Raw genomic sequence first — 23,443 nt, 5'->3', positions numbered from 1 at the left:
AGCCTCCTGCCGCCCCCGGGACCTGCGATCCGCGCAGCGCTGCGAGGAGCGGAGCCCGCGCTGCCCGATGCCTGCGCACTTGCTGCACGAGGAGGTGAGCGGGGCTGCCGGGGGCTGCGGGGGCTTGGTCTGCCCCTCGCCCCTTCCGCCTCTTTTCCTGTCCGCGGCTCCGGCCCCGCTGCTGCTGCTGCTGCTGCTGCTGCCCTGGGGAAGAAGGTCTGGGCATCCACGCGTGTCCACACGGACACACACGGGTGCACACGCGTGTGTTTTGCGCGTGTCCTCTCTCGTGCCGCTTCTCAGTCATGAGAAGTCATTCGGTGCTGCCTGAAGACATCGCTCAGGCCTCGTGGTGAGACCGTGGAAAGAGGGGGTGTCCTTCGCTGGGTTATCTCCCCGGAGCCTGTGCCCTTGAACAGAGCGAGCAGAAAATACAGGTTTATTTTAAAAACATCTGCCTGAGCCTGTTGATAAAGGGCTGTTCAGGAACGTCTTTTGTGCCAAGAGGTGGCAGGGACTTCGGCAACACTGAGATTGATTACTTTGTTGTTGTTTTGGTTTGGCTTTTTGATTTGTTTTGGGTGGGGGTTGTCTGGGGTTTTTATGAGGGGGCGTGTTTTATTGTTCGTGTTTTTAATAGAAGGGGCTTTCAGTCGCAGCATTTTTCGGGCGGATGTTGCAGCAGGGAGCGTCTCTAGGGCAGACGCAAGGTGAAAGCAGCAACTGCCGAGATGAAATGAATGACTCTCTGCATGGGCTGAGCCAAGCAAACACAATGGGGAGCCTGCCCGGTTTTGGCATAGGAAGGTCTTTCTTGGGTAACAATCTGGCACCAGGAAGATACATAGAGTTGTTGGATCTTTAGATCGTTTATTTCTGCTTCTCCTGGCAGCCACCCTTTGCCCAAGGGGAGGCAGGGGTTTGATTCTGATGTTCCTGCTCTCACCTCATCCTTCCCCTTTCTGCCTATGCTGAGGACTGGCGGTTTGTAAACCTCAGCCCTGCTCCCTTGCCTGTTGCCAGCACGAAGGGTCTCCCCTGGTGCTTTTGTGCAGGTGCTGTGACCCTCCAGGAATGCTGTGATGTAACTAACTTGGGCCCTTTTTTCACCCCAAATGGATGCTCAGACCACATTTCATGGTTCTGGCATGTGTTTTGGGGCATATCCTGGAGGCTGGAAGGAACCCTGTCCCTGGGTCACATCGAGCATATTCAGATCTACTGGGCCTGAGACTGAGTGCCCTGGGGCCCCTCGGCTGAACCCAGAGCAGGAGCCTTTGAGCTGCAGCTGGTTGTATAAGCTGGCTGGCTGCCACGATCACCTATGGCATGTTCAATGCTGGTAGGGTGGGAGGGGGGCTGGAGATGGGGGAACACATCTGTTCTGCAGATGAGAGCTGCAACGTCATTCAGAAATGAGGGGGAGCTCATGAAAAGGATTTAGTTGGCTTCTTCCCCCTCTCACCTCTAAACCCTAGATGAATCCCCACCCCATTTTCCTCAGTGGCTGCAGGAGCCACTGCTGCCAGAAGGGAGTAAAAAATCCTCTTTCCTCCTCATTTCCTCTGTCTCCAGCTTAATAGGTGACTACTCTCCCTCCCTCTTTCCCCCATGCTCCCCCCACCAACTCTGTAACGGTGGAGCTGTGTTTCACAGCTACTTTATAGCCCTTTTGTTTTAATGTGCATGTGAGAAATGACCAGTTTGATTCAGTATCATTCCAGCAGCATAGGGATGCTGGTAACATTTCTCATGTGGCTACTGTGACTGGAGGAAGAAGGTTTTTTTTCCTCTCTGCTCTTTCCTGCGTGCGCTCCCTCCTCTTCCTCCTCTGCCCCAGTGCAACTTCAACAGTGACATAAGCTATCACAGGGGAAAAAAAAAAAATGCAATTCCAACCCCCCATTCTTATTCTGGAAGCAGCATGTCCATATGGGGAGCATTAGCCATCTAATCATACCATCAGATCTCTGTTGGGAGTTTTTCCTGCATAGACAAGTCTTAGGTCTTTTTGATAGACTGTCATCCAGCCAAGGAAGAAAATTGTGCCTTCCTGCCAAAATGCCAGATGATACTATTTGACACTTTGGAATGGGCAGGACTTTTCCTTGCCTGATCTCTGGGTTAGAAAACATTTTTCACAGCTCTTTTGTTGGAGGCATTGCCTTACAATTCTCCAACAGCCCAGAAAGCAGTTATAGACAGCCTATAGCCAGGATGCAGAGGAGCTGGTCCCAAGCTCAGCAGCTGCCTGGGTTCAGTGAAAGCACCAGGATACTTCATGTCCTAACCTTTGATTGCAGAAGGAAAAACTGAGAAGGCTACCTCTGTACAGATCACTTTACTTCCCAAATATGGGGACTCTGTCAGTTTTGCCAGCTCCTCCCTGTAGGAAGGTATGTCTGTAACCCTCTAGTTTCTACCCCTGGGAAAGGGAGGAGTTGGTGTGGCCACGTAAGCTGCCTGGCCTGATTTTAATGCCTCCCTCCAGAAACTAGGCCATGGCAGGACGGTGGTCTTTTATGACTTCGCATTGTCTGGGTGGGAATCTGCTGTTAATTCAGGGGAGATTTCTATTGGGAAAGGAGCTTTCCCAGCTTGGCAACACTCCCTCCCATGGCTCCTCTGCTCCTTTCAGCTGACCTTTAGGGCCCCTTCACATATGGAGGCATCGAGGTGAGCATCAGAGGGACGTGTCCTTTGGGCAGGTTCCCAGGGGGTGAGGGGATGTGGGTGGTGTGTCCTCCCACCTCTCCAGTCCCACGTGCTTGACACCTCCAGGGTCAAGCCCAGTTGGGCACATGGGCTCAAGCCTGACAAAGGGCTGCGAGCACCAGCCAGCACGCAGCTGTCATGATGGAGATGGAAGTCATTGATTGAGGGTTCAGTGACCTGTCTCATTAGGGTCAGTCCTGCCTGCTCCTTTCGTTCTGCATGCCTGGTCAGGCCAGCTGTCACTCAGCCAGGGCAAACAAACGTGTGCAGAGGGAATGTTGTGTCATGATTACAGGAGGGAGCCGTGAGCAAGGCTGAGCCAACTTGCTGCTTCAAACTTCCTCTCTGCATGCCGGTGGCCTTGGCTCAGAGGATTGTCTTCCTGTGCCTCAGTTTGCCCGTGGGTGGAAAGCGGGAGAGGGATAAGAGGCTTGGCAGCAGCCATGGGATAGGATGTCTAATTGGAAGCACATCGCTCGACTGCTTCTGTCTGCTGATCTCCAAGTCTGTTGGTCTTGCTGCATCCCAGCCTGGAAAGTGAGGCAGTGGGATGTAAGGAGGCATCCCAGCAGAATCCCAAGGTGGATCTTCCTGATACTTCTCCCATGATCCCTAGTGGGGTGACAAAAAGAAGCAGGATATCAAGCACAGCCTGGTGTTTTACAATAAAAGTGTGTGTCAGTTTGTATTTCTCTTCTACCTCTGTCCATTCAAAATATTTTCTTTATTGTTGTCTGCTTATGCATAGTCCACAAGTCCAGGCCATAAGCCTACCTAAAAACGCCTACTAATAAAACAAGGAAAATGAAAATCCTTGCAGCCTGCAAATGATCTTATCAAAGCCACTGGTGGAAAAAAAGACTGACTTTTAAGTATTTTACTGTAATTTCTGCATCCTGTCCACTTTTTGTCCCTGCTTCCCAGAAAGATCAGGCCCCCTCCCCCTCAAGCCATGATTCCATGGGGCTACAGGGGGCTCTTCTTGTTGCCAAGGGCTCAGCTGAGAGAATGGAGCCTCCCAGGAAAACTGCAGGCTGCCCTTCTTGGTCCTGTCAGCCAAGCTGTTTGTGTTTCAATTCCCTGCATTGGTAACCACTAACTTATTGTTTTGTTTTCCCTTTTTCTTTTATTGAAAATGTCCATTGCCGCCTCTCCAAGGAGTTCTCCTCCACTTCCAGCACCACCACTGTCGGCACCGTCACCTCCCGGGTGACCAAGAACGGGGATGCTGTCATGAAGAAGGACTCATTCAATCATGAGGAGTTGGCAGGAGACCGGGGCATGATAGACGATATCTTTGATGAGACCTACCGGGAGAAGGAGGGCCCTAAGCCCCCCATGCGATACGTCTGGAGGAATATCATCCTCATGAGCCTGCTGCATCTGGGAGCCATATTTGGGTTGATGCTGATACCTTCTGCAAAGATCCAGACATTGGCATGGGGTAAGCACATTCCTTCATTTGTTCTTGGCATCTGCAACCCCGTTTGTTGGGTAGTATTTGTTTTTTCCTTCCAGGCCCACAGACTTGGGGAGGAGAAAGAAGGAAGTAAAGGTCTTCTGTTAGAAGAAGCTACTCAGCCAGCTTCACAGCAAGCTGTGGGAGGGCTTGATAGTGTCTCTTGTAAGGTCAAGCATGAGAGGGAAGGATTTCGCAGGGGACTTCTTGGCTGCTTAAAGAGCAACTTAATTCACAGGCATTAGGAATGGAAGTAGCCCACACTGGAATGGGCAGCCACTTCTGCTGTAGAGCACAGAAAATATTTGATGAGTAATGTGATGGTCCTAGAAAGTCTGAAAGAAGGGTGCTGGCAAGAGCATTTTAAGGGGTGACTGGTACAGGGCATTATTTGGTATGAGGCTGCTGCCCAAGGACAAGAACTGGTCCCTACTAAAGGAGAATAAATCCTACAGAGTCTCCACGTGTGTGTGAGGGGAAAGAGACAAAATACAGTTGTGTTGAAGATAAAAGTCAAGACTTAAGTCTGAAGCTCAGGTCTTTTATCATTCTTGCAAAAGCACAGTTTAGCTCCTGTCATCCCGGAACTAAGCCTGACAGCTTTCAAAAACTAAATAAGCATCTCTCCAGGCAGCAAATTCCAACGGAAAGCACAACCCAGCAGAAGGTAGCCAGGCAAAGCTCCTCTTTCTGGGCTGGAAGGAAACTTCTCCTTTGACGGCTTGAAAGGGAGCCCAAGCTGCAGGGGAGCCTGGCTTTCCATGAGCCTTTATGTGGACCTCTGCAGGAGACAAGAAATCAAATGGTTCCCTGTAGGGAGGTCAAGAGATTGCATCCAGCCCCTGCCTTCCTGTGAAACAGCATCCTGAAACAAAAATCGACAGTCTAATTTTGAGACTTGCTGACATAGCATTTGATTTCAGTGGTGGTTCTGTAAAGTGCTCATCCAGGAGCAGGGTCCTGGCCAGCCCAGCTTTGGAGAGATCCACCTGGTCTGTCACACTTTTAAAGTGTGCCCTCCCAAGGGCTATGAGCAACTTGTGTCACAGCTGGACTGGGAAAGAAATGACTTCCGGGACAGCCAGGCTGACTCCTTCCCTCCTGAACCACCTCAGCTTCTCACAGGTAGAAGCCTGGGAGATGAGCATCACTGAAGGTCACAGGACTCAACTCATCAGAGGCCGGCTACAGCATCCACTAAAGCAGAGGCACTGATGTGTTCCATGTGCAGCCAGCACAACCTCTCAAGGGGCTGCTATAAAATGCTTTGCTGGGCCTTTCCCTTGTGAAAACCTGACAGGCTGCACTTTTCTCAGGGGTGGAAGGGCGAGGCAAACATGCAGCCTCAGCATGACCTTGGAAGTGTTTCAGTGCTCTCAGTCCTGCTCTGTGTGTCCCTTCCCCGGGCTCTCAGCTGAAGGCTTGGCAGGGGCTGCTGGCTTTTCTCACTCATTGAGCTGACAGCCTGGGTCCTCCAACCCCAGCCAACTATCCTTAGGGCATTGAGGCAAAGAGGAGGTCAGTCGGGTTTACTGGTTTCATTTCAAGGCTGCTGTGATGCACTATGATTTCTAAATTCATCTAACTCTTTTCCCTTGAGCTTCCCTGAGATACTTAAGTGGGCTTGAGCATCTTGATCAATGTTGCTTTGCTTTTTGCTAGGCCCACCTTACCCCAAAATGGTCTCTGAAGCAGTGTCTTTGCAACTATGTGCCTGTTTAGGATGTCTTTATGGCATTTCGTGCAAGTCTGCCCTGCTTTTTACCTGATGCCAGTACTCCCTGCTCCCCTCCCTCAGTTTTCTCTGATGTGAAATGCCAGTTGCTCTCCTGCCACTGTGAGGCACTACAAGATTCCTTCGTGGCTTCTGGAGTAATATGGGAGAAGTACATGGGGTTTGGGAGAACTGCACTGTTTTGGACTTGCTGAAGATCCATTCTGTCTAACGACAGCTGGAGCAGTTCCACAGATCTCCCTGCAGATCTTCTGCATCCCTGGCACTTCGTCTGGGGAAGGACCGCCCTTCCCTGCATCCTGCAGGCAAATCAGAGCTTTTCCCTATAGTCCATTCTCCTCCAGTTCTGACCAGAGCTGGGATACTTTGATTCTCCACAGGTCTTGTTTCTCAGCAAGTCCCCTTGGTCCTTCTTGCATTGCCCTTTTCACAGTGCATACTTTTCTTTAGCACATACAAGGCATCTGTCACTGCTCCCTCAGTTAAGTTTGCTGTTTTTTCCAAGCAGCCCTTCGTAGCAAGGAGAGGGCTATGGTTCCCATTTTACAAACAATGATAGAGCAACAGAGACTGACATTGCTCCCAGCAGTGCACTGTCATGGGCTCACAGCAGAGCAGCTCTCTCAGTGACAGTTCTGGAGCTGCTGGGTTGTTTTTTTTGGTTTTTTGTTTGTTTTTCAGATAATTCCTTCCTCAGGCTGTGTACATATAATATAAAATTGACATGGCCCCATATGTTCTCTGCTGTGATGCTACAGGTGGCTATGATGCCTGGTAGCTAATCTACTTCTATATTTTACTGTAAGGAGAAATCTCCTGCTTATACCCTTTTCGTCCCACTCACCATCTCCTTGATGTTCCTGTCCCTCTGAAACCAGTTATGTTGGTGACTGTGTCCTCTTTTGTTTTCATTTCTCTGTGTGCTAATTCCTCTTTGTCTCTCAAGCTCTCCAGCCCTGCCTTCATCATTGTTTGCTGTTCTGCGTTGCTATGTGCATTGTATCCCCTGATCTCTTTCTGGTACAGAGCTTCCCAGAAAGAGCTGGGATTGTTGATCAGGTGAGAGCTCACCATAACAAGAGCTCTCCAAACCCTTCCAGCACTATGGCTTTCTAGCCAGCTCCCCTTTTATTTACTGTCTTCTCCACTGCACTTGACACAGTCTTGCACAGTCTTTTCAGGGATCATGGGCAGATTTCACATCATTTGCCAAACGGCACAGAGATTGAGTCTGAATGCAAAGGTGATGACTGACTGGGGAGAACTTTGTAGAGTAGGGACGATCGTTGGACTCGGTGATCCCAAGGGTCTTTTCCAGCCTGAATAGTTCTATGATTCTATGACAGTTCCTTCTTTAGCTGCTCTGAGCCTCCCTAGAAACACGATTTGCAGGTTGTCTTTCTGGCATTGTGTGCAGCAGACCAACAATATTTGTGTTAACCCCTGGTGGCCTGGCCAACAATGTCTATAAAACAGTGATGATTCCTCACGATGTGGTGCTCTAACAATAAACCAGCTCCCCGCAGTGATAGCAGTGGCAGCAATGTGAGTTGATGCCATTTTTTCTTGATGCTGCTTTGGACCAAGGAGAATCACGACCTACCTGGCAAGCAAGGGCTGGGAGGCAAGGAGAGAATAGTCTAAAGCTGTAGCTTTCCCTTGCACCGAGCAGAAGCTTGAGGATACCTTCTGGATCAGGGGCACCTCTTCATGTAAACATCCTTGCTGTTGATTGCAGGTTCAATGCTTTAGCACATTCCTGGCTTGACATTATAACTTGAGGTCTGAGTCTGGGCTCTGAAGAGGTAAAGGTTAGTGACTCATATAGACATGACTGAATCTGGAATGTTTTGGGTTTAATTTTTGGAGCACTGAGTGTATAATACTGCTGGTGGTCATAATTTTTTGTATTCCTGTTGAATGGGTAATTGGGACCATGACCTGTGAGTTGTCAATCTTTTGAATCTTTGATACTTCAAAGCATAGTGTGGAAGATTACTTTGAAACCTCAGCTAATAGAGTCCCTAAGTCCTTCAGTTTGGGGCAGCTTCACAAGGCACCTGTGAAATTCTGTACTGCTTTATTTCTCCTTCTCTATTGTCTTTCCAATTTCATTCCTAGTGGATGACCTTGGGGATTTTCTTATTCCTTCCCTGTGAGATGCTCATTCCCTGATTTGCAACAATAATCATTGTACCTGTTTGTGGGGATGAACCCTCTAAATCATTAGGGTGCTGGATTCTTCTGTTTTCTACCAGGCTTTTCAATCTTATCATCCATATCCTCTCACTGTCACAACAACTTGTAAGTAAGGCTGATAGAACTAATAGCATCCAAGTAGGGTTTTGGTTTCTGTGGGGCTGGGTGCCATGTATGCACATACTGAGAATCAGCTCCTTTCCCTCAGAAAAGGTCTGCCCCTTAGGTAAACTATGGCTGCCATATGTGGGCAAGAGGTGAGGCAGCATAGGATTTTAATTAGAGAGTTTTGTCAGTAGCAGTGACCTGGAACACAGCTTCAAGAGAAGTCAACAGGAGCTGCTGAGGTTCATAGGCTTTGGATAAACACTATGTCTGTTCTATACCCCACCGAAAGCTGTCAGTACTCTTCCAAATTTTTAACATGAGATTTCAGTCAAGGTTACCCAAAAACAAGTACTGGGTTGTCTGTTTTCTGGGTCTGTTGCTGTCCCATCACATCTCTTTCTTGATTCCTTGTGCTTGCTGATATGTCTTCATTGCTGGTGTCATTTTTTCCTGAGGGGTATATCCACAGGCAAATTCTGAGAATTGCCTATATAAAAGAGATACAGATGAACTTCCTTCTTGCAAAGCATAAATACCAGAGTCCTCTGCCAGAGTCTTCTTCCTGAGGGCCTCTTTTACCAACAAATTCCCACTCAGTATGTGAGAATTCATTAGAGAGAAAGCCTGAACTCACAGCAATAAATAGGGCCTGTATTCACCTAACCTGGCATTTACTTTACATTCTGAAAGACTGCAAAGTTCATTTATGTGCCCAGTGCACCGTTAATTCATGCCTGCTTGTCCCACAGTGGAGAGCTGAGCTCTTTCCCCAGCAATTTGCCCCCTACATCTATTGCAAGCTGACGCTGCTTTCCACAGATGCCCTGTCTGGTGTTTTTCGTAAGACTGTATAGCTTGGAGGTTAAATCCAGGCTCCTGGATGCTGCTCTCAGCTCTGCCATAAACTACTTGTCATCCTTGGAAAACTACCTCAGCTACTGGTGTGTGCACCATAGGTATAATATTGCCCAGAGGTTTTATGAAATGTGGTGAGCAGGATACAGCAGCTGCTGTCCAAGGGAGAATGGGGTGAGTCATTATCTGCCACCAGTAGGAAGTGTCTGAAACATCTAGAAGCAGGTTTTGTTGTTATTGCATTGTCTGAGGCCAGAGAGGTTCTCCAAATCAGAGCCATGTGCTAGGAGCTTTTCAAAGTTTGTTCTTCTTTATGAATCTGTGGGCATAGTGACTGATTTAAAATTAGTCTTAAAATCTAAAACAAATGGCCAGTTGGTCATAAGCTCGTTCACAGCTTTCAAGTCAGCATCGTGGGGCTGGGTGAGACATTCAAAGTCCAGCATGAGAACTTTCCTGTCAGTAAGGCCAAAGGGAGACCTTAACCAAATGCCTTGTTCCACATCCCTCCCTTGTCCCCTTCCAGGTTTGACCAGCTTTTTGAACTTTGCTCAGCTCCATTGTTTCTTGCAAGGGCTGGATCCTGCTGCATTTGCATGTGGTTTCATCCCTCTTCACACCCTGTAAATCAGCTATGACCAGTGACTGCTTGGATCCTCTAAGAGACCACCAGGGTGCTAGGAGACACGAGGCAGAGGTGTGCTGGTCCAAGGCTTGCAGTGCATTCTGCAGCAGGTGGGGAAGCCAAGGGATGAAGATGGGAAGTCACGGTCAGATGAGCAGACCCGGAAGGTTGCTATGATACAGTGGGATGGGAGTGAGGAGGGTTCATGCAAGTCTAAGGGGCCAGAAGAGGATGTTAAATCAGCTGAGACTGGCTTTTAGCAGATAAGAGATTAGCTTTGGAATGTAGAAAAACAAAAAGGAGGTGACAGAAGGAAGAAGGAGCAGGAGCTGATAGGAAATAAAGCCTGGATTATTTTGAATGAAAGAATAGGGCAAGAGCGCCTTGCACTTGTCTCAGATCTCTGATTCCAGACAAGTTTCTGGCAGAGTATCTATTTTCTGGGTTCAAGATAAGCTTGCTTACAGCCTTTTGGCTGGACTGAATGGTATTGTCAAGCATACCAGTGATTCCTAGCCACGAGTTTATGTGTAAGAATAAGGAGCTGTTTTCATGATTGATCCAATGGATTGAAATCTGCAAATTTATACCAAAGAGAGAGTTTCCTCTGGGGAGCTGGGAAGAAGGTGCTGCCTCCTCCAGGGGACTGAAGGCAGATCAATTGACCCGTGCCTGGATGTGCACCCTTCCCTCTTGGTGTCTGAGCTTGCTGGGCAAACCAACTGTTGAATGCCCTCTGTCTTTCTGCCAAACTTCTGACCCATGCTTCCTAGAGAAAGACTTACTTTCAGATCTAATTTTCTTCCTATCCCCAGCTTCCCAGTGTAAAGCTGCTATGATCCTGATGGGGTCTTTTCTCCATTTTTAGTTGTAGGACCAGACACTGGAACCCAGGTTAAAATTCAGAAGTCCCAGGACATGTGGGAACACACAGAGCAGGGCTGATATAAACACATAATCCAAAGGGAGAGGGATATGGTTTTTTACAAGCTGCCAGAGGTGTGAGGAATTTCTTCTGACCTGCATGGAAAGGGAGTGCATTGAGCAGCCTCTAATCTTAACTGGGACCAGCAATGTCTGCCTCTGCAATGGGCATGACTTGCAATGAGTTGTTTGCCTTTGAGTTTTATTCTGTAGATGGTGCAAGAGCTGACCAGGGGAGGGGATCAAAAAGATCCTGCAAACAGCAGTCTCTGGACAGATTTTAAGTCAGTGGCAGAGCTGAAGTTGAAGCCCAGGCTTCAGTGGGATGGTAGGTTAATTTTTTTCTAGCCAGCCTCTTATCAGAAAGGGAGCAGAAAAGAAGCCTAAGCCTTGGATTATGCTGTCCCCTGAAGAACTGTAAAACCTAAAACAAGATTTACTACTTCTAGGTGACAGGAATGCAAAAGAGATCGGAAAGCAAGACTCTTGATTATTCAAGGTGGGAGGAAAGTGGGAAGCTATTCCCTGATGGACTCCAGAGCTGTTACCTCAGGACTATACAGAAGCAGTCACTTTACGGTCTTGGCAATCCTGCACCATAACAGGTGGCACTATGCTGAAGAAGCAACTCTTGTGACAAGGCTTGTAAGGAGGAGTCTCCTCCCTTGTGAGATACAAAGAGCTGAAATGGTTTGCCCTACGTTACTGAAGAAGCCTGTGGTAGCTCGAGCACTCACAATGATTTGAATTGCCCCAGGCTGTGCTCTCCATTAATTCCTCTCTTGATTATACAGTTTGGGGAAAGGCCTGCCTTTGTGTTGCTCTGCCCGAAACTTTGCTGCAAGCTGACTTTCTCTAACTGCTCCAGCACTTTCTTTTCCTCTCCAGCTGTTCTGTGTTTCCTGGTGAGTGCTCTGGGAATAACAGCAGGATCTCACCGCCTCTGGAGCCATCGATCCTACAAAGCTACACTGCCCCTGAGGATCTTCCTGACTATTGCAAACTCCATGGCCTTCCAGGTAAGCACCTCCTCAGTATGCCACTGGTCCTCAGAAGGAAGTGCTCCCCTGAATCTTTGGCTCAGAAATGGGGCAGAAGCTGATGGAGAGGTTCCTCTCTCCTACTGCCTTTTGTTCAGAAACAACCTGCCCTTTCCATCTAACACCCCAGTGCCAGAGTCCATCTCATTGTTTGCACCTTGTCTCATCAGAGGGTTACTCTGAGACAAACTGGGTGGGGAGAGAACTATTGGCCAACACCGAGGGTAGGAAAACTCTCCAAAGCAAGAATGCACCCTTCCCAGGAGGTGTGGTCTCCTATGCTTGCTCCAGGTCCTGTGAAAGAGGTGTGGAAGTGCTGAGCGCCCTCCTGATGTTCAGATTGCCTCACCTCATGCTCTTGCTGCTTGGCTGTAAGGGGGGAGACATCTGAAGAGCCCAGGAAGCCTGGCTGTGAAATTGTTGCTGCAGAAAGACCAATATCTTGTTGATCATTCTCTGGTTCAGAAGAGTGATATTTAGGAATAATGCTGTTTTAAGTCACACCACTGACTCCCAAAGAGTCATCGTGGATCAGTGATATTTCAAGGAGAGAAGGGTTGGGCCCTTTCGAGTGGCACAAGTGACTGCAGGTAGCTGACAAGTACCTAAAGACCTAACCACTAACCTCTTCATAGTCCATGAAGCAAACAAACTGGGAAGTCCTTAGGGATTGTAGAAAGTAGCCGAGATGGCCCTTCAGAAGAATAACGTTAGAGTGAAAACCCTGTCGTGGCACAGAAAAATCCTGGTGGTCTCTTGGAGTTGCTGGTATGAGGCAGCTCTGACAGCACTCCATTCTCCAACTGTACTTGAAGGGACTTCATGCAGGCTTGTCCGTCTGTAGGAAGTAGTTGGTAGGATGACATGGTGCAGCCTTTTCCACTAGAGGAAGGTAAAGAGGGTAGTATCACTGCAGTGCCCCTAAGTAATTCTACAGCTGAGGTATGGGGGACAGATAAAGCCCACACGGACAAAGTATTTTAGAGACATCATCTCCCTCTCCCTCCTGTGAAGCCACAGAGGATATCACTTCATTGACAGGTAATCAAAACAGGGTGGGGATTTTTTTTCAGACTTTCTAAAACACAGTTCACTTTCCTATTCTCCATTGGTACCAAACCAGAGTCTTGCACGAGGAAGAATCAAGTTCCTGATTCTAGCTACTGGTCCAGCGCTCAGCAAGAGAATGGGATGGGCTGCTGTGTATTGGCTAGTCCCACACAAAGACCATCTTTAACAGGGTTATAGGGCAAAGGTGGAATAATTTGCTGAACTATTGCTGTTGGGGATAGGAATAGACAAAAATGAGAGAAAGACAAATATTTCAGCTTCAGTAGGAACTAATCCAAAGTTTTACTGAAAATTCAATACTGTTCCTCATTGATTTTTATTTTAATAGTTACATTCAAAGAGATCAAGAGAAGGTTTATTTTCTATTTACCTCATTGCTGTTAGTGGCAGCAGCTCTAAGATCAGACTGGTAACTTTTGAGGCCAGAGGAAACTATAGGTTATCTTATCTGAGATCCTCCAGAAAATGCCTGTTGGTTGCTTAGAGACATGTGGCTTGTGATTTCAGAGAATTCAGGAATTCTGCCCCTCATCAGCTCCTCTACCTGTGAGACCAGGCAGCTGCAGCACAACAGAAGCTCTCCTGGTTATAGCCTGCAGGTGGAAATTCCCAAGAAAGGAGGCATTCTCCTGGGCTTTGCCTTCCAGTCTCAGAAAGCCGTAATTTTCAGAAAAGGTTGCAGTTTAGAGGTGGTCCCAAAATGATACCTGTTGAAAAGATACATGCTAAAGATTCAGTCAAGATTCTGACTTTGGTCTTTCCAGACAAGAAATAGGGATGATTATATGCTGCTTCCCTAACTTCAAAGTCTTTTGAGGAAAAGTCCTATGTACTTAGGAGATTACAGAGCCTCTTGTGTAATACAGGCAAATAGAGGTGTGTTTGGATCTCTGCTGCATGTTTTCCAGGCTGGTGTAATATGTGGTTTTAAGCATATCAAAATGGGAATGAGTACAAGCTCATTAAAAATCTATTCTTAAAACTAGCCAAAAGAAGCATTTCCTAATACAAATGATGAAAGCTTTGACATTTTCAAAACTGTTGATTTTGCAGCTTAAACAGAACAGTTATGGGACTGAAGGGAAGTATTTTTTATAATTATCATTTAAAAGGTGTGTTTATTTCTAAAGAGGGACCTTCATTTTAAGACCATTTAATTTCCAAGGGAAAAAAAATGAAGTTTAAAAAATCGTCCCCAAGTTAAACAAATCTGATTTTGCAATCCCAGGAAATGCAAGGCAGGTTGACCCATGGAAAATGTCAGGGTGGAGGGAAGGGGCAGGTTGATCAATCTTAGCTGGCACAGTGTAGGGACAGGGACAAGTGACCAACAAGAGCTGAGCTTGTGAGGTAGGAGGCACTGGCTATTGCAGGGGTGGGGGAACAGATGGACCAATCAGAGCCTGTGATGCTGTAGAGGATGTGCAAACCAAACCCTAAAGTTAACCAACTAAAACTGAAAAGAGTAAAGGCAGACCATCAACAAAGTAGATTTGAAACAAAATTGAAGTGGTTGTGCAAAGATCCAACCTCTGTTTTAAAAGCCAAAAACCAAAGAAAGAGAAAATGACTGATAAGAGTTCAGGTCAGTGGGATTTAGGTGTCTAAATGGTTTAGGCCTTTTGTTAATTTGAAAATTAACGTCTCCAGTCCCGGCCTTAAGTCTCTGCTCCTGTTGCTTTGCAGAATGACATCTATGAGTGGGTGCGGGACCACCGCGTGCACCACAAGTTCTCTGAGACAGATGCAGACCCTCACAACGCCATGCGGGGCTTCTTCTTCTCCCACATCGGGTGGCTGCTGGTGCGCAAGCACCCGGACGTCATCGAGAAGGGGCAGAAGCTGGACCTGAGTGACATAAAGGCTGACAAAGTGGTGATGTTCCAGCGGAGGTGAGTGGTGGGATCAGCCCCAGTGCAAAGCCATGTGAGGTGGAGCAGGGACCCTGCAAATGGGCTGGGGACCCCAAGCACCTTTGATAGAGTGTGAGGGGATTGAGAACATCATGTGAGAAGTGTGCTGTGGGATATTGCTTTGTGCACGTGTGAGATTGAGATAGGGAGAGCAGGACTTCAGTTTGAGTCTCCTTCCTGGTGACTTGGAAGTCTCTAGGGGTGGCTTTGCACATCTAGGGCAAAAGATGCCAAGCTCAGGGCTGAGGTATTTCTGCACTGGATGTTCCTTCTATAGCTGAGCATGAATCCTCCAAAGGGAGGACTGAGCTAGCCCTTTCTGTCCTTCCTCTGCCACTGAGCGCTTTCCACCTCATCCCTTTATTTCCAGATACTACAAGCCCTCGGTGGTGTTGCTGTGCTTCACGCTGCCCACTGTAGTGCCCTGGTACTTCTGGGATGAATCCGTCATCATCAGCTTCTTCATTCCAGCCATCCTACGCTACACCATAGGGCTCAATGCCACTTGGCTAGTGAACAGCGCTGCTCACATGTTTGGCAACCGGCCATATGATCAGAACATCAACCCACGGGAGAACCCCCTGGTCAGCCTGGGGGCTCTAGGTATGTTTAGCATCCGTGTCTTTTGCTGTGGGTACACTGTAGAGTGGGAACTGTCCCTTGCTGCTGCAGCTGCTTCTAGTTTCCCTCCAGGCTTTGCATCTGGAGGTGTTTCCCAGGCTGGCCAGTGAGTACATAAGGGCAGTGGGGTTATCAGCTCCCACTAGCTTTTCTCCAGTCTGGAGAGGACTCTGCTACACTTAGCACCTCCTTATCTCAATAGCAATAGCAAATTTGCCCTGCTCAAAGGTCTGTTTGCCCTGTTCACTAGACTGAATAAGGTGAGCTGCAGTCTGCTTATCTATCTAAGATTTGTGAGCTTGAAAAGCAGCACAGGCACATTTGGACATGTTCTCAGGGAAGCTGGTGATTTTTGGGGTACTTGAGGATGACACAAGCCAGATCATCTCGTGTTTTTCTGAAATGTCGAGGACCTAGGAAAGTACATCCCAGGGTCAGCATTTGGTCTGGTCTGTTCTCCTAAGCCCAAACCCTCCACTGGTTTGCAACATTCTACGTCACTGGGCCTGCACTGATTTTCAACACTGAAAGATCTGCTCCTGTTTTTTTCATAGGATGGGATTTGAACTGCAGAGACTCACAGGGTAGGAACAAGAGCCCAAGTAATGTCATTGAAGGGGTGAAAACTGAAGCCAGGCTTGACAGTGTCCAGAGCAGAGGGTGGATGACTGGGGTGGATTGCTTAGTACAAGTCTGTCTACAGTATTCCCATCTGGAAATGCCCTTTAGATTTGGCATAAAGACTGCCAGTGTGTTAGGAGTATTGAGAATATCAATTGGCCTGGCTTGTATGGGACATGTTCCAGGTCTAGCTGGTAACTCAACCCATACTGGGTAGTTTCTTCTGGTAGCTGAGGAAGAACCCTTACGATTGCCTTGTTATTTTGGTGCAGTTGATCAGCCAGGGACTTTCTCAGTTGCTTGCCATGCACTTGTTTCCTCTGAAGCACCATTGGTTCTCTGTGACAGTCACTGCCTCATTTAGGCCAGGCCAGGCATGTCAGACCATGCACAAATAAGAAGGGATTGTAGAGAGATGAAATTAGGCTGAGAGGAGAGAGGAGCCTGGACTCAATTCAGAGCCTTTTTCAAGAATGTGGTTCTTTGGTCCAGGATTAAGGGCTCATCCCCTAGAACTCTGCAAAATCCTCTCCCTGGTCATGTTTTGCAGGAGAAGGCTTCCACAACTACCACCACACCTTCCCCTATGACTACTCCACCAGTGAGTTTGGCTGGCGCTTCAACTTAACCACAGCCTTCATTGACCTCATGTGCTTCCTGGGACTGGCCAGTGATCGCAAGAAGGTCTCCAAGGAGGTCATCCTGGCTCGGAAAATGCGGACTGGAGATGGGAGTCACAAGACTGGCTGAGTTCCTACTCCCCTATACACACACATCCACACCTTCCTACTTTTTTCTCCCTTTCTCCTTTCCTGACCCCTCCAAACACGCTGGACAAAGGTTTAATGTTCTGTTTACTAACTACTGAATAATGCTACCAATTTGCTTAAGATAATGAGTTTTAACTCCCCCTCCCACACTGTATTTTACGTGATGTATTTAAGATCTAGGATTCCGCCTTTATAATGCAAGGCCACCCCTTTCCCTCCTCTCCTTCTCCTTTCCGTTCTTTCTCTCCAGCCCCTCTATCCCTTCTCCCGCTTTATGTCGTCACTCCCTGGCAGAGGAGCTGGGATGAAGCAGCCCAGGGAGGCCCATCACAGCTGGCTATGTACCACGGAGTTAAGGGTAGCCTGTACCAGCCAGCTGAAGAGTTGAGCCAAAGTCAGTGACCCTGTCCCCACTACCTTCCTCCCAAAATTCTTTCCTCTGTCCCTCCTCCTTTCTCAAGAGCTGCTGACAGACATGGCATGGCTAAACTGCTCTCCTTGGGAAAAGTATCCCTGTCCTCTTCCCTTGCCATTGGAAAGAGAGTTGTCTCTTTCCAAGATGTCTCTTGGGAAGTGTTCTTCCCCACTCTCCACTGCACAACCTCTCTGGCTGGGGAGGGGAGAGCTTCCAAGCTCTCTCAGAGCTTCAGCCAGATCCACCAGTGGCTAGAGGGGGCCTGGTGGCCACAGTGGGCACTGGAGGGGGAGTCTTGGTGGCCTTATTACCTTCTCCCTCTGGCGTCATAGCCTCCCTCCCTGCACTGCCCACTGTGCCCCATGCCACCAGGGACAGAAGGCAGAGCCTGGCTCCACCCTCCACAGCCCCTTTGGAGAGTCACAGCAAGGGGGGGTACAGATGGAAGGGGTGTGCCACTGGCTGCTGTGGAGCAGCACCAGCCTGGGGTGGTTTTGATCACCACCACCACTGAGATTTTTGCCAGCAAACAGGACTCCGCCAAAATGGAAAGGGACAGAAGGATGTAAACCAAAGCTCCACTGCTGAGTTAAGCTGCTTTATATCCTGGATGAAGAGGGTCTCAGCTGGGTGGCAGGCAGATGTTCTGATCTGCATCCTGTACTGAGCGCACAGATGGGGCAAGAGAGCGCCTGCAGGTGTAGGGAGGGGTGAGGGTGTCTATGGGAGCAGGTCTCCCCATCCTCGGAGGCTCTGCTGGATCGATTATCAAGTGCCTGAGAAACACCAACGTGGGGCCAGGTGGCACAGAGGGCTCCAGGGACCCGAGACCTCCGAGGTGAGACACTGCTGCCACGGTGGGCCACCTCTGGGCTTTCCTGACCAGAGTCCACCAGGGTGGTTTGCCATTCCCTGCCCTTCTGGGGGAGTGGGAAGGGCAGGCAAAAGCTGTTCCTCATCAGTCCCTTAGCTGGCCTCCCGGCCCTCTCGGCGAGACATCTCGCTGCCTCGCTCCTTCTCTGGCAAGGCAGGTAGTGAGGGCAGCTGAGCCTGTGGAAAGGTCAGTTATATCACCAAGCTGATGTGGGCATGCAGCTGGAGGTTGTGCTGGGGAAAAAGGCCCTTGTGGGTGTTGTTTCCTGCAAGTCCCAGAGACTGCAGCTTGAGTTCAGGCAATGGGTTAGGTTCAAGGCATCACATCATGGCCTCAAGTCCCTCACTGGGCTGAACGTGCTTTTCTTCCCTTAACTCTCCCCATTATTATTAATTTTTATTATTACTATTAGTTGTAGCAATAGTATTGGTTTTGTTGCTTAAATTCATCAAATGGAGCTGGAGGAAAGCACGAGAGTTGGCTGGAACAAAGTGATGTTGGAGTGGGGTTTGCAGTGTCTCCTGTATTCAGGCAGGCCAAGGAGGGCACAGACAGAGCAGATGCCAACTTCCTCACCTCAGCTGTGCCAGGCAGCAGCCAGGCAAGCTTCACAGGAGCGAGTCTCTGCAGCTTTGCTTTTTCCTGCTGCTGTGAAACTCCAGGAGTCATCATAGCTCTGTGATGTTCTTCTTAACAAGAGCACTCTTGTTAATCAGAAAAGAAGTCCTCCTCCCTGCCACCACCATGGCCTTCTTTATGGCAGGACCCTTCAAGGTTTTGAGCCATCAGGAGTGAAGTGGTCTCCAGCTGAGATGTACAACAGGGAGGAATAGAATAGGGAGCCCTTCAGCTTCCAGTATCAGGAGACAGCATCCTTACCCCTCCAAGGGTCATGACTGCCATGGGGCTGGCTGGAGGTAAGGCTCTTATGGCTAGAATTGTATCTTGCCATTTAAAAAAACATAAAAAGCCATCCAAACAAAAGAGAAACCCTGTTAGCTCTGTAATTGCAGTCTGATTTTGCTCTAAACCTCTCAGAACTCGTAGAAGTCTCCAGAGAGAATGACTTTGCTCCAGCCAGTAATTTGAAAGGGGTGTAGGGTAGGGAGAGGAGCAGGTGTGGAGAACGATTTCCTTGCTCCTGGTGCCCTTAGTGTTGTGTGACATGCCCTAAGGTAAGGAAGCATGCTGTGACATGCTGCAGTATCTCACATCCTCTTGGCAGAGAAGAAGAGTTTGACATCAAGGGTTTCTTTCAAATTTCAAGAGCTGATTTGGGTCCCAAATCTGGAATTAGGGTGGAAGCTAAGGACCAGTAACCAAACAGTGCTGGTGTTTGTCCAGTCACTTTAAAGGTAGATTGGCAAATATCTCTGGGTGCCTTAAGTCTTTCTTTAATATACATAGAAGTATTGACAGCTATTTGCCATATTTGTTTTATTTTTTTTTCTGAATTACAAACATTTGAGGGGTTTCTTAATTATTTAATTGCCTACATTGAACTGTGGGTGAAGGTGAATTTGAATGTATTTGAGTTAGACTTTTTTTTTTAGATTAAGAAACATACAACACTTTAAGTAGAAGGTTTTTTTGAGATATATATATACACCTATAAATATATATATATATTTTTGGTGGCATGTGTGTATCCTGGACACGTTGTCTGTATGTTTAGCTTAAATGATTCTGTGAGAGGTGGAAACCAAGAAAGCAGCAGTGGGACCTCACAGCTAGAGCAGCTGTTCTCCTGGGACCTGTTCCTGGCTTAGCTACTTGCTCACTGCGGGACGTGGGACAAAGTCACTTAAAAACTATCCGTGCCTCAGTTTCCCCATCTGTAGCAGGTGTTACGCCCTGCCTCGCTGCCCACCGGCCGAGCGCAGAGGTTCCAGTATCAGGAGACAGCATCCTTACCCCTCCAAGGGTCATGACTGCCATGGGGCTGGCTGGAGGTAAGGCTCTTATGGCTAGAATTGTATCTTGCCATTTAAAAAAACATAAAAAGCCATCCAAACAAAAGAGAAACCCTGTTAGCTCTGTAATTGCAGTCTGATTTTGCTCTAAACCTCTCAGAACTCGTAGAAGTCTCCAGAGAGAATGACTTTGCTCCAGCCAGTAATTTGAAAGGGGTGTAGGGTAGGGAGAGGAGCAGGTGTGGAGAACGATTTCCTTGCTCCTGGTGCCCTTAGTGTTGTGTGACATGCCCTAAGGTAAGGAAGCATGCTGTGACATGCTGCAGTATCTCACATCCTCTTGGCAGAGAAGAAGAGTTTGACATCAAGGGTTTCTTTCAAATTTCAAGAGCTGATTTGGGTCCCAAATCTGGAATTAGGGTGGAAGCTAAGGACCAGTAACCAAACAGTGCTGGTGTTTGTCCAGTCACTTTAAAGGTAGATTGGCAAATATCTCTGGGTGCCTTAAGTCTTTCTTTAATATACATAGAAGTATTGACAGCTATTTGCCATATTTGTTTTATTTTTTTTTCTGAATTACAAACATTTGAGGGGTTTCTTAATTATTTAATTGCCTACATTGAACTGTGGGTGAAGGTGAATTTGAATGTATTTGAGTTAGACTTTTTTTTTAGATTAAGAAACATACAACACTTTAAGTAGAAGGTTTTTTTGAGATATATATATACACCTATAAATATATATATATATATTTTTGGTGGCATGTGTGTATCCTGGACACGTTGTCTGTATGTTTAGCTTAAATGATTCTGTGAGAGGTGGAAACCAAGAAAGCAGCAGTGGGACCTCACAGCTAGAGCAGCTGTTCTCCTGGGACCTGTTCCTGGCTTAGCTACTTGCTCACTGCGCGACGTGGGACAAAGTCACTTAAAAACTATCCGTGCCTCAGTTTCCCCATCTGTAGCAGGTGTTACGCCCTGCCTCGCTGCCCACCGGCCGAGCGCAGAGGAGGGAGGCGTCCGGACCACACGCACACTGCTGCTGGCAGAAGCACGGACTGGCTTGTTTTCCAAGACTGTTCTCCCAGCCCTGCTGGTATCGTGAAGAGCATATGTCCAAGTGTTGGGTGTTCAGGGAAGGATTGGAGAGTTGAATCTGCACATTGTCTAAGCTCTGTCACTGTTGAAATGTGAGTAGGATACGATTTTTCACAGCTTAGGGGTTTCTGCATAGTAGTATCTCTGTTTTGTGTACTGGAAAAGAAAAAAACAAACCTTTTTGAAATAATTTCTACTAATATGGAAACAGACATCTGGTTGTGCTGAACTGAAATTTTATTTGTTCATAATAAAAATGTTACTTTAAAACTTGTTCAATTCATAACATGGCGGGCCAGGCTCAGTAAACTACACAGTGCCCCATGGGGATGAAGAACGCTACCCCCTTCCAGGAGAACCAGGGAAAAAAACCTCTGGCTCTTTAAACGCCATGAATGAGCGGATTATAATGGCTTTCATACTCCAGCACAGCCTGGCTGTGCACGCCCTGCCAAGGCTGCCCCTGCGCTGCGGGGTTACTGCAGGTTAATTCCAGCCGGTGCCTGTTGCCAGAGCCCCGCGGCTGAGGGATGTACATGCAGCATAACACGTAATTCCAGCAGCCCGGCTCCCCGGCCAGGAATGGCCACCGCTGTGTCAGGCGGGCTCATTAACCTCAGCCAGGTGGTATTTTCCTCCCGCAATAGGCAGTCCCTCCTCTCCCCGCCCCTTTCACAGCTAGAGGGAACTGAAAGAAGGGGGAAATCCCCTGACCAAATCTCACTTTAATTGATGCTGGCTTTGTTCGCTTCCCAGCTCCCCCAGCCAACTGCCTTGCAAACATCTGATCGTAGCAGTGAGTAAGGCCACCCCAGCATGGCACCAGCTGGCTCCGGGTGGGAGCAGCCATAGGGATGGCCATGTTTGCAGGAGCTTCACCACCCACATCACCCGGGGATAACTGAGCCAGCCCATGTTCACCGGCCTAGCCAGCTCCTTGCAGCCAGAATGCTGAATTTCTCCACAAAATTGGCCCAGGTTTGGTTTCCAGCTGCAGCTTCTGCTGCTGGAAAGCTTTTTTGGGTGGGAATGCCAGAGTCACAGCACTGCAAATGGGAGAGTGGGGGAGAGTGTGGGAACACGTGCCTGAAGGAGTGGGAGGTTGGTGGGGAGGAAGGTCAGTGCTCTTTTGCAGCCGAGTGCTCCCACCCGGAGGTGCGTGACCAGCCCAGGCAACGTGCTGTGGAGCTGCTGCGAGCTGTGGGCAGGCTCTGGGCACAGAAGTACATCCCTAGACGTGAAAGAGAGGTGCTGCTTCTGATAATCCAGAACACATTTGATCCCAGCTGTGCCAACACAGGCCCTCCTAAAACAAGTGAAAGAGAGAAGGCAAATCTTCAAACCTCCTGATTATTCAGCCAAGCCTAAAAATACAGTTAATGATCCCTCTGTCTGGATTGCATGAGAGTGGAACTCAGATCTCAGCCTCTCCCTCTTTGTTAAAGGCTGTTATTAAATCCCCTGCCCAAAATAGGTTTTCCTGTACTATCAAGCCCTTCAGCATTGCCAGCTCAGCATTTGGAGCTCGTTGCCTCCAAGTGTCTCACACATTATTATTACTCTCAATTTCCTATGTAACCCGTGAATTTGGATTGCAATTCCAATGCACCCCAACTTTGCTTCTCCCACCCGACAGCACAGAGGAGGGAAGGGAAGGGTTAATGCACCAGCCAGCTCTGCTGGGTAGGACAGGACATGCAAACAAGTGCCTACTTGTTCAGACCCAGGCGAGGGAGTGAAGGGAGGGCTTTGGGCCGGCCTGAGGCTGTCAGCAGTGAGATGGAGGGTTTGCTGCATCTTCTTGCTCTGAATACATCACGCAGGAAATGCCAGAGTGGTCTTTGAGGAAGGGGATGAGGTTCCACCTGCAGCTCCCTCCCCTGCACCCGGATGCGGTGACCTCAGCTACGATGTGCCCAGTTTGCCTAGCCCAGGGCCCTGGAAGCAGGAGCAGGGAAGGTGCCCGAGGAAGAGCATTGCAGGGGTTGCACAGCAGCTGGGCTTGGTGCCAGCTCTGCACCCACCACAGCAATGAACCAGCAGATGCTGCTGACCCTCCAAGAGGTGGTGGGACCTGAGGAAGGCTGCGGGGACCTCGTGGGGAGCAGAGGGGAGGCAGAGGGAAGTGAAGCAAATCCCAAGAGAGAACGGGGAGGAGATAACACCACGGCAGCCCCACGCACCATATGGATGGAGTGGGTGACATTTGCTTAATGCCCAACCAAGCAGCTTCAGCCCTGCCCCAGAGGGGCCTCTTCTTCCGGGGGGGCTGGCAACCACCCCTGCCCCAGCACGTCTGCTGGGCAGCGCTCTGGCTGGGGGCCACAGGTGCCCCAAGAGTGCGGGGTCCCCACAGGCCGCATCAGCACCCCTAAACCCCCACCTCCCGCGGTGCCGGCTGGCAGGGGGGAGCTCAGCCCCGTCTATCCCGGGCGCGGCAGCGGCTCCTCCCGCGCAGCCCCTCGCGTGGCTTCCCAGGGCAGGTGGG

General features: G+C 48.7%; 1 protein-coding gene across 1 annotated transcript; it reads left to right on the top strand.

The window, feature by feature from the left end:
- The first annotated feature begins 8 nt into the window (after window positions 1-8).
- On the top strand, window positions 9-16,887 carry SCD (stearoyl-CoA desaturase (delta-9-desaturase)). Its single transcript, XM_010000798.1, has 6 exons — window positions 9-94; window positions 3,874-4,159; window positions 11,509-11,639; window positions 14,418-14,623; window positions 15,015-15,247; window positions 16,437-16,887. Exons 1-6 carry the CDS (start codon window positions 68-70, stop codon window positions 16,634-16,636), a joined length of 1,083 nt encoding a protein of 360 aa, XP_009999100.1. The 5' UTR covers window positions 9-67; the 3' UTR covers window positions 16,637-16,887.
- Window positions 16,888-23,443: the final 6,556 nt, after the last annotated feature.

Source organism: Chaetura pelagica, unplaced genomic scaffold (assembly GCF_000747805.2).
Source record: "Chaetura pelagica isolate M959 unplaced genomic scaffold, ChaPel_1.0 scaffold166, whole genome shotgun sequence".
Taxonomy (NCBI): domain Eukaryota; kingdom Metazoa; phylum Chordata; class Aves; order Apodiformes; family Apodidae; genus Chaetura; species Chaetura pelagica.
Note: the sequence above shows the minus strand (reverse complement) of the source record. Positions and strands in the feature narration are given on the sequence as shown.